The sequence below is a fragment of the Oppia nitens genome, unplaced genomic scaffold (genome assembly GCF_028296485.1).
Source record: "Oppia nitens isolate AA-2021 unplaced genomic scaffold, nextdenovo-longstitch-racon4-pilon3 scaffold15_pilon_pilon_pilon, whole genome shotgun sequence".
NCBI lineage: Eukaryota > Metazoa > Arthropoda > Arachnida > Sarcoptiformes > Oppiidae > Oppia > Oppia nitens.
In genome coordinates this window covers 2032501-2047728 of record NW_026533194.1, presented here as the reverse complement: position 1 = coordinate 2047728, position 15228 = coordinate 2032501, and the positions used below count along the sequence as shown (strand labels likewise).

Here is a 15228-nt window from a genome sequence, read left to right as displayed (position 1 = left end):
GCTGAACTACTACTACGATATTGGTGTCGGCGCTGATTTTGCCCATCATTTGAAATCAATTGGCCAACAATGTCGAGAGCTCCGGGACTTTTCGCTGACCATACGCTACGAGTATACCTTGAATTTGCCGCTACTATTGAAATCGTTGAAAAAGTTTAGTCGATTACACCGATTGGCCATTTCTATGGAACGTAACTATCGTAACGATAGACTGAACGGAGAGCACCGGGATCTACAAGTACTGGACTATCTGTCCAATACGGGCTGGCATTTGCAGCGTTTGACCATCAAATCGGTAGGTATTACTGATGAATCGGTAGCCAATATTGGTGTATTGATGCCTAACTTGAGACAACTGGAGTTGATTACCAACGAACAGTTAACCGATACGGGTATGGGTGCTATCGGTGAACTACCGGAGCTCAGAGTTTTGAAGGTTAAACAATTGAAAACAAGGGCCAACTTTACCGAGATTACCGATACAGGTATGATGTCAGTGATCATTGGTTGCCCGAAACTCTATCGACTGGACATCAATGACCTACACGAGCGTTGTCTGACTGTCCAATCGTTACGGGCAATGATCGACAAATGTCTAGAGTATCCGAAACAACAGTTCAGGTATAATATGGGCGGTAAATGGGATCTAAAACCCGATGACTATTTCGGGCTTATCTATAGTCGTCGGCAACCAGTAGTTAATCTCGAGATTGTCGGTCTGTTGTCGGCGGGTTGTGAACAAAATTATTTGACCGAAAATTTCCGGAAAATTTGCCAACAAATTGGTTGTGTCAATGAAAATGATATTAATATGATTTTCTGAGTTTTTTGATGTTTTTTTGTGATATATATAAAATTATATTAATTTTTTTTTGTAATTTATAAAAATAATAATTTGTGTTAATATAGTCTATAGACTAATATCACATAAAACTTATTGATATTTAAAAAATTATTGATATTTAAAAAAATTATTGATATTTAAAAATTATTGATATTTAAAAATTATTGATATTTAAGAAAATTATTATACTATTAAATATATAATTTATATTATTATTATTAATAGTTTTTTGTATTTAATTTAAAGTCATTTGACCCCAAAAATACATTTTTTATATAAAAAAATACTTATAATTAATTAAAATAAAATATTTTATTTTTTTGAAAACTATAAAAGTTTTTATTAATATATATAACTATATATTATATATATATTAATAAAAACTTTTATAGTTAAACAAACTAACTTTACATACAATTATTATATTTAAAATTAAAATTCTATAAATATATATAATTTATGATAATTTCTAATATATATTATATATATATATATATATATATATATATTGTTAATAAATGTTAATTATTTTGATGATATTATATAATACAATAGTTTTAAATAAGTAGACAACAACAACAACAACAAAAAAACAACAAAATTAATTTTAAGTAAATTTATGTTTTTATAAAAAAAATAATTAATAATATAATTATAGTTTAGATACAAAAATTTTATCTTGTTGAATTTTATCTTGTTGTTGTTGTTTTAGTTGTCTAGATTTTAATTTCCATAGACAAACAATTAGTCCTAGTAAAACTACCATGATAATAGTAGAAGCTAGATTCAAATAGACATAACTAGCGGGTAGGGTATGCATCAAATGGCCCAGTATGGTCGCGGCCAGTAATATACCTAGATTATGGGCTAACATTATCAGTGCACCTACAGTATCGTTAACGGGTACGGTCATTTCAACTAAATTGAATGCACACCCGGTAACCGGACCGTAACCAATACCGTAGCCAATGGTTATACACCACATAGCTATAGGTGTCGGATCCAGGCACAGGTAGATAACTAGCGTAATCAACATTATTGCCAGTGAAACCAGGAGGATAAGTGTTGGCCCAATATATTTACTGACACCTATACAAACTAGTTGGGCGGAAGCAATGGCAATATTGAGGCCAGTGGTCATGAATGCCGATGTTTGCGGTGTCAGGCCCTGGCCGTATAGTTCGGCAAATTTCGGGAAATAGTTCATAATGGCTGTTATGTTTGTAGTAGCAAACAGTACCATCAATGTAGCCATCAATAGTGTCAAACATGTTTCGGGATCAGGTGCTAGGTCATTTTTTAGTTTTTTAACCAACAATTTTAGCTTGCTAATTATGCCGTTATTATTTGTAGTATTATTATTATTATTATTATTACTATCGTTATTATTAATAACTGTTGTTACCCGAGGAACGTATGGTCTAATTATATACAGTGTGAACATTAATATACTACACAAAACAAATAGTATACCTAGTATCAAATAGGGTATACTTAATTTTGATGGTGTTACCATTGTACTACTACTACTAGTAGTGCTATTATTATTATTATTATTACTTGAACTATTTTGAGCATGCTCAATTTTTTTTGATAAAAATGGTTCAACAATTAACGGTGCTACTATACCCGACGTACTCAATATCATGGTCAAACCCTGGATATAGGGTCCACATTGGTTGCCCCATAGTTCCAATATCCATACTTTCATTATACAACCGGTTCCCAAATCCAGGAACTGTTGGACGGGTAGATAATAGTCTAGTGTTGACAACCCGGGTAATCGGGTAATAAATACCGACATTATACCCGTTAACAATAGCAACATGGTACATATTAGCTGATTGTTTAGGTAGCGTGTCAACAAATTGACTAGATTAAAAATAATTTTTAAATTAATTAATTTATTTATGAAAAAAATTTAGCTAGATAATTTTATTTATTTTTTGAAATAATAATTAATAACTTTAAATATATAATAACTTACAAACAAAACTAAATATCGATGCTATTGACGCATACTGTAGTACTAGAGATATACCAGCTAGATCAGTTTTATAGATAATAGCCAGATCGTTTAGTGATACACCAATCATTGTTAAGGGTAATTGCTATTATTTAGTTTTTTAAGTATTATTATTAATTATTTTTTTTAAAAAATTAAAATTTTATATATATATATATATATATATATATATATTACCTGTACAAAAGCGCATATATAGATAACTATAGTTAACACATATTTATAAACTATTGAATTATTTGTTGACATTTTTGACATAATTGCAAATTTTTATTTTATGAATATTATTATTATTATTGATGTTTTTTAATAATTATAATTAATTATAATTTTAATTATACTAGAATTTAAAAAATTGTTAACTTAGGATAATGATATTAAATACAATAATGTTATTAACACTTAAATTTTTTATATATATATATATTATATAACAATAATAATACAAAAACACAGACACAACACACAAGTTTATATAAATGTTATTAATCTATAAAAATATTTATACATTTTAAACAAAAATTCAATAACTTTATAACTACAGTATAATAACACATGTATAATAATAATAATAATATTATTATTATTATTATTATTATTGTTAATGTATTGTAAATATCAATAGTTTTTTACTATAATACAATAAAATACAAAAATAAAATAAGTATTGTCATTGTTAATGTTAATTGTTAATATTGGCTAACTTTAATTATTATTATTATTATTATTATTTTTATAATAAAATTTCTAACAATGATGAGATTATTATTATTGTTATTTTTTATTATTATTATTATATGTGTGTTTAGATTTATTTTTTTTTATAGGACTAGAGGTTCTATTAATTAATTAATTAATTAATTCATAATTATTGCTAAAAAATATTCATATAATAAAAATAATTTTTCTATTATTATATTATAGTTTATGTATTTTTTGCGAAATAAAAATTTTCTAACTTATATTAAAGTTATTACCAGAGAATATATGATTTTTATTTATTTTTTTTTTGGTTAAATATTATTCAGATAATAAAATTTAATAAAAAGTTATTTATACTACTAATAAATAAAAATATCAAATATTTAATAGTATAACTTATTTTATTACATTTTTTTTGTTTGTTATTATTATTATTATAAATTATTATTTTATATTATGTTTTGTTAATTGATATTCAATTTATTGATAATAAAATTTGTAACAATGATGAGATTATTATTATTATTTTTTTAATTATTATATATGTGTTAATTTTTAAGGCTCTATTAATTAATTCATAATTATAGCTAAAATATCTATATATATATATAATAAAAAAAATTTCTATTATTATAGTTTATGTATTTTTGTGGAAATAACTTATATTAAGGTTATTACCAGAGAGTATATGATTTTTATTTTTTTTGGTTAAATATTATTCAGATAATAAAATTTAGTGACAAAAAAAACATTATATAATTTATATATATTACTAATAAAAAATATCAAATATTTTATTGCATATTTTTTGGTTATTACAGGTATTATTATTATTATAAATAATAATAATAATTATTTAGTAACTAGTCATATACTATATATAAAATTAAATAATAATTTATTGACATTATGATTATCTTATTATCAATTAAATTAATTATATATTTTTTAATTAACTATTTAAATTCATAATTAATAAGTTTAAAATCAAAAATATTATTTATAAATAAATATATATATATATATATATATATATATATATATTTGTAAATTTGTTTGTTTCTAATAGTTAGTAAAATATAAATTTTATATAATTTTTTTTTTGAAACACAATAACTGTAATTAAATATATTATAGTTATAGTATTAATACAATTAGCAAAACAAACCAATAGTTAGTATAGCAGTCAATATATAATTAATTGAAAATTATTTTTATTTTCTTATTTTTTATAAATATCAAAAAAATAGTAAATTTATCTTACTCATTGTTTAAAATATTATTTTTAAAAAAAATCATTATTAAAAATATTTTATTAAATTAGTTTTATTAGTTATATATACAGACAATATTACAAAGTTATCATGATGAATCAATTATTTATTTATTTTTAATATATCATCTTAAACTACTAATAACTTTTTTAATTTAATTAAAATTTATTCAAAAAAAATATATTAAAAAAAATATAATAAATGTTTTACACACACACTCAAAATATTAGTTAATTTTTTTTGTGTAAATATTTATTGATAATTAATTTTAATAGAAAAAAAATGTGATATTAACCAGTAATTGATATTTACATTAATATATCGATATATTTAATATATGATATTAAATAAAATTATAGAGTATTATTATAAACAAATATATATATATATATATATATATATATATATATATATATATATATATATATATATATATATACTGTATATATATAGATACTAAATACTTTTATTATTAATAAAATAAAATGTGATAAAAATAAGCGATTAATACCCACAAAAAAACTTATATTAACTGATATTAGATATCGTATTTGAAAAACAAATATATAGTATATATTTATATATGAAATTAAATCATTTAGTTTTAAATTTATTTTTGTTGTTAAAAAATTATTAATTTTTAAACAACAACACTAATAATACAATCAACACCAACAACAACAACAACTAATTATATAAAAAAAAATGAAACCTCAAGTAGTCTGTATTGACGACATTGAACGGTACGCATTGGACAACCTAAACAAATCGGTTGCCGATTACTACCGGAGCGGTGCTAACGATGAGCAAACATTGGCCGAAAATCGTCGGGCATTTGCCAGACTTAGGATTCGGCCCCGATTTTTGCGGGATGTTAGCCAACGGTCGCTGAGGACAACCGTTTTAGGTCAACCCATAGCTGCGCCAGTGTGTGCATCGCCGTCGGCAATGCAAAAGTATGTATACAGTATAACCCCCCCCCCCCCCCAAGTAATTAGTATATCTATTGTTTGTTTGTATGTTTTTTTCAATAATAGTTTTTTATAGTTATTTTTTTTGGGTATTTTTAATAAATATTTTAATTAAAAATTTTTATTTTTACAGAATGGCTCATCCAATGGGAGAGTTAGCCACTGCTAAAGGTTTTTAATGAAATAATAATTAATTAATAATAATTATTATTATATATAAATTATTAGTATTAGTGTTGTAATACTTATTTACACTAAAAAAGTTTTTAGTAGTATTTATTGGTATATCAAAAATATATAAACTAAAATATTTAGTTATTTTAGTCTATGATTACTTTAATTTTTTTTTAATTAATAATATTATGAAAATAGTTTAAAACAAATTGGTTGCCAATCAACTATATTAACTTATAATATACAATATAATAATATATATAAATAATTAGTTATCAATTGAAAAATTATAGTTTTTTTTTGTTGTTGATAATTTTTAATAATTAAACAAATCAATCAATTTAATAATATTATTATTATTATAATTATCAGAATATACTGTACTAAAAATATTAATATATATTTAAATATTAATTTTAATCAATCAATTATTTTCAATAATAAATATATTTAATAATAATAACAATAATAACTACTATTACTACTACTACTACTACTATTAGTTTTATTAAAATTATTTTTTATTAATATTAAATTATATATATATATATATATAGCGTGCGAAACAATGGACACAATTATGATATTGAGTACAATATCGACATCAAGTATTGAAGAGGTGGCCGCCGAGGCCAGTGTAGCGATGAAATGGTTTCAATTGTACATCTATAGGGACCGGGAGGTTACCCGACAGCTGGTCGAACGGGCCGAACGATCGGGTTTCGGTGCACTCGTACTGACCGTCGATACGCCAATGTTTGGCCATCGATTGGCCGATTCGCGTAACGGTTTTTGTTTGCCGCCACACTTGCGTATGGCCAACTTTGTGGCCGGTGCTCAGGCATCGGATGCCATACAAAACCGGCCAACAGATGGCCAGTCAGGACTGAGTGAATACGCACAGTCGCTGTTTGATCCGTCCATTGAATGGAAAGACCTTCGGTGGCTCCGGTCGATCACCCGATTGCCTATAGTAGTCAAAGGTGTACTAACACGAGAGGATGCACTGTTAGCCCTGAAATATGGTTGTTCAGCTATACTAGTTTCAAATCACGGTGCCCGACAATTGGATGGTGTTCCCGCAACTGTCAGTTAATTATTATTAGTAGTCTTATTTGATACTATAGATAAATAGATAACCGTTACCCCCTTCCTACCCCTCCCAACTCTAATGTCTTTTTTTTGTTTGTTTGGATAGATTGAGGCACTGCCTGAAGTGGTAAAGGCTGTACAAAATAGATGCGAAGTCTATTTGGATGGTGGGGTACGAACCGGAACCGATGTAAGCAAAAAAATAGTTTAATATATTATTACTATTTTTATTTTAGTATTTTTTTTGAAAAAAATATATATTATAGTTTTCTTTGTAATTAATATACAGTATAAACAGTTTATATATTTGTTTAAGTGATTATTGAATTTTTTTTATCATAGATAAGCTATGAATCAATTAATCAACAAAAAAAACTTATATATTATTAGTATTATTACTAATACTAATAGCATTTTGAAATCATTATCGGTATATATATAGTAAATTCAATAACAATATATATATGCTTAGTTAATAACTATTAAAAATTTTATATTAACTTAGATTTTAGTTATCAATAATCAAATAAATTATTTATATAATTAAAACTATTCAATCACAATTAACAACAACAAACACGCATACAGGTCCTTAAAGCACTGGCATTGGGTGCCAGAGCCGTATTTATTGGACGTCCTATACTATGGGGACTGGCCTATGATGTAAGTACAGTATATATCTACCAATTTATATATACAAAATATATATGGCTAATTATATAACTTATTTTATATTATTATTATTATTATTATTATTATTAAATAAGGGTCAATCTGGTGTGGAAAAAGTATTTTCAATACTCAAGCAGGAACTGGATATGGCAATGGCACTGTCAGGTTTATCTACCGTTACCGATATAGCTAACCAATCAACAACATCATCATCGTCACCATTGGTAGTATCAGAAAATTATTATAGATCACAATTGTAATTATTTTAATTTTAAAAATATATTTTATATAATTAAACAAAAATTATTATATAATATTTTATATAATTAATAATTTTTTTTATAATTATTATTATTATATAATATTCTATATTTTAATTTAATTATTGATTTTTGTTGTTATTGTTGGTAATAATAATAATAATAAAATAATAATAAAAAAATAATAATAATAAAATAATAATAAATTTAAAATTTAACAGAAAAAATGTAATAAATCAAATTAAATGAAAAATTATTAATTATTAATTATTAATAAGTAGTAAATTAAAAAATAAAATCTATTATAATGATAAAGATATTTTATTTTATTTAGTATTAAAATAAAAAAATTATGTAAATTTATTATCTAATATTTAACTAAAATATTTGCTGCCAAATTTTACTAAATTTAAATTATATATTTATGAATATTTATAAAGTTAAAAAATATAATATTAAAAAAAATTATTGATTGAAAATATTTGTATTATATTTAAATAATTTAATATCCAAACGTATGCTAATAATTTATGAGTTAAATTAATAAATAAAGTAATAGTTTTTCTATTTAAATAATTTTACAGTTTGTTTTATATATAAAACTAAAAAAAATTAATCAATTTTTAACTTAAAATAATGAAAATATAAATGTAACATTTCTACATTACTTATTATAATAGTTTTAAAAAAATAAATCAAATAAATAAATCACTAAATCAAATTTCAAAAAATTAATTGTTAAATAATAATAATAATAATTAATATATAAATATAAAACTTTTCTAATAAAAACTAATATTAAAAAAATTTTATTATAAAAAAAAGTTACCAAAAAAAACAAACAAATAAAATCTTACTAATTATATCTTTATTACTAAATATTAAGTTATTTTTATGTAAAAAAAAAAATATTTTTCACATCAAGTCCTAACCGGTAATTATGTGTTAAATTAACTTTTCAATGAGTGTGTGTGTGTGTGTGAGTGGGTGAGTATTATTTGATGTGACAGTACTTATTTGATATGTATATAAGATAATGAGTCACACACACACACACAAAATACCGGAGCCTAGAGAGCGAGCACTGGTATGTAAATTATTTAGACATTTAAAAGATTTATATTAATAGATAACTGTCCACAAAAAAAAATCTAACGGCGCTCGATGACTATTTTTATGACATTGAATAACATATAAGCACTGGTATGTGATATGTGTCTTACATAACGGTTCCGGGAATTTATTTTTTTGTTTAAAAATAAATTTTTAAATAAAAAAAATATTTTCAGCGATTATTATCACTAATTTTTTTTGTTGATATTATTATTACTGTTATATTTATATATATTTTTTTATAATAAACTTTTAGTGAAATTTTAGTAAAACAATTACACGTTTTTGTTTTGAATAAAAATTTTGAAACAAATAATTACATTGTTTTTCCAGTGAATAATAATAATATTGTTATTATTATTATTAGTATATAATAATTAGTTTTATTTCAACATATAATTCAACATACATTGTATACAATTATTTTTTGTTTGTTAAAAATAAATAAATTTAATTAATTAATAAAATACTGCATTGTTTGCACTATTATTATTAGTTAGTATTTATTATAATTAACAAAACATTTTTTAAAAGTAATTAATATATCAAATTCAATGTAATTTATAAAATGTAATAATTAATAGTTTTTAAAAAATAAATGTTTACTTAAAACAACAATAGATTTTTCATTATAATGTATCTCATTGTAGATATTTTTTTGAAAATAAATTATTAGACATAAAACTATATAAACTTTATTTAATTATAAAGTTTCTTAATATTTTTGCCAAAATAATTATAAAAAATAAAATAAATATATGCTTAATAATAGTTTTAATAAAATAAAAAAATATTTATATTAACTTTTAATTTTATATTAATCCTAACATAAGTTTTTTTTTAAAAAAAAATCTTATAATTTTCAAATATAAGTTATGAATTATTTTATTTTATTATGTCATTTAATATTATATACTATAGTTATCTGTAAAAGATATCTATATAAATATAAAATATTAATATTTTTTTTAAGATTATTATCGCAATTAGTATTTAGTTAAACACTCACACAATTTTTTGATTTACTTATAAATATTATGTAACAAACACTTATCTAAAGTAATTATCAAATACATAAATATAAATGTAAAAAATATTTTTTAATATATATTTCATATTTTAAATTAAAAAATATTTTTTTTTGTTGATATCAGTTATATTAGAGAAATATATATATATATATATATATATATATATATATATTTCTATTTTAATAATAATTATCTCATATTAATCTAAATGACATATAGAAGTAAAAAATTATTTTAATATTCATTACATTTTTATTTTTTGTGAAACATATGTAACTTTAATTGAACTATAAAATCGTGATATAAAACAATTTTTTAGAAAAAAATATATTTAAATTTATTGATATTTACATTGATAAACAATATATATATATACTGTATATATACAGTAGTATAACTAAAAATTTCAATGTTTTATAACCTTATATAAAGTTTAAGTTTAAATAATTTTTTTACGACTCTATAGAAAAAGTAGAAATTTTTTTATAAGTGATAATTATGTGATAGTTATTAAATAAATAAATCAAATATATTTAAGTGTATATAATATATTTGAAGTAATTGATAATAAACATATAATTGCTATATTAAAACTGCTACTTATATTTCAAACAAAAAAAAATCAATTAAAATTTTTTAAGTTTAAGTAGATTTAAACATTTAATGATAAATATATAGTCTATATAAATATTGCTACATTTATTAAATAAATAAATTGCTAACCATTTTTTTGGGCAATAAAAAACTATTTAAAAAACAGTATATATTTACGTGATTTGAATTTTACATTTTAACAAAAATAAAAATCAATAAAATCACAGTCAAAATCAATTTATAGAGCACTTAATTCAGTATAAATTGTATAAAATATATTTTATTATAATATATATATAAATTTATTGATATATTACTAATATAGTAGCTATAGATATATACTGTATATTAATACAAAAAAATAATGCTAATATTTATTTTATTTTTTTTAATTATCAGCAACAAAAATAAAATTATCTTTATTTTAAAACTAGCTATAAATTTTAATTATTTTATTTAGTTTAGTTTAAATGTTGCCGCACCTAGTTAAATTATAAATTTTAAAATCTAGCAACTATTATGTCCTTTAATAATAAATAACTAAAATTTATTTTATTAGTTGTTGATAAAAAAATATTTTTGTTTTGTTTAAATAAATTGTTTATATTGTTATAAATTTTTTATTAATAATTACAGTTTAAACGACTGTAAATAGCCATATAATAAAATAATCAATCAACTTTTATAGTCAAATAATAAACACACAAAAAATAATTAACAGTTTGTTATATAAGTTATTTAAAAATAAATTTAAAAAAACTATTGTAAATAATTTTACAGTAAATTTTAGTTTGATATTTATTATATCAAGTATTATTATAAACAACTTAAATAAAATTTAATGATTAACAATTAAATGTTTAAATAGTTTTATATTAACTTAACAGTTTTATATGTGTAGTAGTAGTAGTAGTTTTTAATTTTAATTTTTGTAAAAAATAAAACTTAATAAACATTTATCAATATTGTTTATTTAAGTAAGTTTTAATTTTTAATAATTATTATGAAAATATTGTATTATCATAAGTTTATTATAAAGTATAATACTTTAACTTATTTAATTTTTAATAATAAATAATAATAATAATAATAATAATAAAATTCAATATTCATACTAACTTCATATAACATCATCATTAATAATATTTAACTATTTTTCTCATTAATTAAAATAAACAAAATTTGACTATTTTTAATGTAAAATATTAAATATCTACTAAAAATAAATACAATATAATATACAGTAAATCAAATTAAATTAATATTAAAAATAATAATTTATTTAACTACAAAAAAAAATAATAATTTTACTTTAATATTATTTCTATGACTATTTGAATACTTCTCAATTTTTAATAAAAAAAAATAATAATAAATAAATATAATTATTTTATTTGTTAATAAATATCTAAATCAATATCATTATTAGTATTAGTATTATTAGTAGTATTATCATTACTATTAGTATTAGCTAGGTGATATCTATTAGTTTTCAATTTTAACAATCTATTGAAAATCAATAACAAAATCAACGATATACCAGTGCTGGCCATTGTCCAGTAGACATAGCTAGCTGGACAGGTAGGTATCAATTGGGACAGTACGATAACCGATATTAGACATAGACTGTTGATCGTCATGGTAACCAGGGCAGCCAACAAATCGGTTAGTTTGCTAGAGGCCAGTGCTACCAGATTATACAGACAACCGATAACTGGGCCGAAACCTAAACCAAATAGTATGGCAGTCAACCATACCAACCATTGGTGGGTGCCATCACTGGTAATTAACAAGGTAACTACCGATGCTAGCAATACTATTAGCATGGTAGGTACAAGTATGGCTACCGGTCCCAGATATTTGCTACTAACTATTATCGATAGTAACTGTGCCAAAGCTATACTAATGTATAGTGTTGTGGTTATAAATGCGGCCGTTTGTGGTGTAATAATACCCCCGGTATATAGTTGTAAAAATTTTGGATAATATATAAATAAATTGACCATGGTCGATGTCATCAAGGCTAACATTGCTATTGATAATAATATCATCGATAATGTTAACTTATCAGGTGCCAGGTCAGATTTCAATTGTCTAGACATTGATTTAAGCCAGGTTATTAGACAATTATTATTATTATTTTGTTTTAGTCTATTGTTGTTGGTGCTAATAATTGCGCGCGTGCCACCACGTGCTACTACATGCTGTTTAGTAGTAGTAGTACAGGTAGTAGTAGTTTGAAATAATTTAGTAGCCATTATAGCTATACTACCCATGATAATTATAATACCGATAATCAGATAGGGTATACCAATTGATGATTCTACCATGGTGCTACTGGTGCTATTACTACTACTACTACTACTATTACTATTTGTATCATTTTGAGCACTGGTATCTATAATCAATGTTTTCGATAAATATGGTTCAACTATCACCGGTGCCACTATACCGGCCAGTGTGCTCATCAAACGTAGCACCTGTACATAGGGTCCGCAATCATGGGCCCATATCTCTACAAGCCACATGTTTATCATCATTATGTTGCCAATATTGGCAAAATTAAATATGGTATAGGTGATTTTTAGATCGGTTAGACTAGATAACCGGGGCAACAATACTATAGTAATACCGGTGCCCAACATTAACAGTGAACATATTAGCTGTTTGTTTAGTCGACGGGCTAATAGATTAACTAAAAACAAAACAAACAAACAAACAAATAATTTTAATTTAAGTATTAAATTAATTATTTTTATTTTATTCAAACTTACATATGCCACATAATAATAATGGAAATTGTGCTAGACTAATTGAACTAATTAGTTCATCTAGCTGAGTTTTATATATATAGGTCAAATCGGTTAGTGTGACCCCGAACATTACTTGCGGTATTTGCTAATTATTATTATTATTATTATTAATTACAACAAAAATTGTTGTTATTATATTAAACATAATTAATTGGTAGAAATAAAAATATTAATTATTATATTATATGAAAAAAAAAATTTGAGGCAATAATATAAAATTACATACCATTAAAAACATGCAAATATATAATGTTATCGATAGTATATATTTGTAGACAATTGAATCATTTTGTGGCATAATTTTTGTATAAATTTATTATTTTTTTAAATTACTGATTTATTATTATTATTGTTATTGCGATTATTATCCTAACTATTATTTGAAAATAAATTAATTAATGTAAAAATACTTAACAAATAATAAACATTTAATAATATTAATATGTTTTTTTTTGTAATAATATATTACATGTGATTGTAAATTATTATTTTTTCAAAAAAAATGCAAAATCATTTATGTCTATCATTAATGATAGACATAAAATTATTATTATTTTAAATATTTAGTAGAAATAGTAGTAGTCATAATAAATATTTATTTTGTAATATTATTGTTAAAACAAATTTATATAAACAAATTTAATATAATTTTTTTAAAAAAAATTATTTACAAATTATATATTTACTAGAATTGTTTAACATATTTATAAAATAAAAATAATTAATTATTTAAAAAATTATTCAATTCAATATCATTAGTACTATTATTGATATTATTATTATTATTATTATTATTATTATTAGCTAGCTGATATTTGTTAGTTGATTTTAGTTTCAATAATATACATATTATAGTTAATATAATTAATGATACAATTGTCGACAAAATATTCAAATAGACATAACTAATTGGCCAGTTAGGCAACCAATCAGTTAGCACAGAAATCCATACAATATTACCAATATTGGCCATTAGGGTGACCAGGGCACCAGTCAAATTGGTTACCGGTGCCGATAGTTCAATTAGATTATATAGACAGCCGACTACTGGACCAAACCCGAGACCATACAGTATGGTTGTCGACCACAACACCAGTTCACTGGTGGTGGTGGTGGTGGTTGTGTTGTTGTAGTCACAAAACACTGGTAGTGTAGCTACCGATGCCACAAGCATTACGATCATTGCCGGTATCAGTATGGCTATGGGTTGCTTAAGATATTTGGTCACAACAATACACAGTAACTGTGCAACAGCTATGCCTACGCTGAGGCCAGTTGTCATAAAGGCAGCCGTTTGTATCGGTAGACCACTGTATAGTTGGACAAATTTTGGATAATATATGTTTATTGAGGACATAGTACCTATAGCTATTAGTAACAGTGTCGATGACAGTAGTGTTAGTAGACAGGTTAGCTTATCGGGTGCCAGATCCAGTATAAATTGTTTATATAGTAATTTTAGCTTGCTAATTAAATTATGATTATTATTATTAGCATGATTATTTTTGCAAACAACAACACCAACACGTGGCACGTACGGTCTAATGGCAAATATTATCATCATAACTAGACTGCACACAATATGTAATATACCTATAATTAGATAGGGTGTACCAATTGACGATTTAATTAGCATTACCATGGTACTATTTGTTGTAGTAG

General features: G+C 22.8%; 2 protein-coding genes across 2 annotated transcripts in view; one reads left to right on the top strand and one right to left on the bottom strand.

Annotated features, from left to right (window-relative positions):
• The first annotated feature begins 5476 nt into the window (after positions 1-5476).
• Positions 5477-8015, top strand: LOC128963172 (2-Hydroxyacid oxidase 1-like). Its single transcript, XM_054309670.1, has 6 exons — positions 5477-5802; positions 5951-5988; positions 6549-7078; positions 7190-7273; positions 7672-7746; positions 7851-8015. The coding sequence occupies exons 1-6, from the start codon at positions 5552-5554 to the stop codon at positions 8013-8015; spliced, it is 1143 nt and encodes a 380-aa protein (XP_054165645.1). The 5' UTR covers positions 5477-5551.
• A 6355-nt stretch (positions 8016-14370) lies between these two features.
• The window catches only part of LOC128963577 (uncharacterized), a 1408-nt gene continuing 550 nt past the window's right edge, over positions 14371-15228 (bottom strand). The window contains exons 2-3 of the mRNA XM_054310093.1: positions 14451-15228; positions 14371-14374 (exon numbers count right to left, since the gene is read on the bottom strand). The exon at positions 14451-15228 is cut by the window's right edge and continues 387 nt beyond it. Of these exons, the coding sequence (XP_054166068.1) occupies positions 14371-14374; positions 14451-15228 (782 nt within the window). The remainder of the gene's footprint in view (positions 14375-14450) is intronic.

Bases quoted from the DNA above. Each gene is read 5' to 3' on its own strand.
- LOC128963172 (XM_054309670.1), top strand. From the start codon at position 5,552: ATGAAACCTCAAGTAGTCTGTATTGACGACATTGAACGGTACGCATTG. The intron at 5,989-6,548 runs GTTTTTAATGAA...ATATATATATAG, and splicing joins AGAGTTAGCCACTGCTAAAG to CGTGCGAAACAATGGACACA. The intron at 7,274-7,671 runs GTAAGCAAAAAA...ACACGCATACAG, and splicing joins GGGTACGAACCGGAACCGAT to GTCCTTAAAGCACTGGCATT.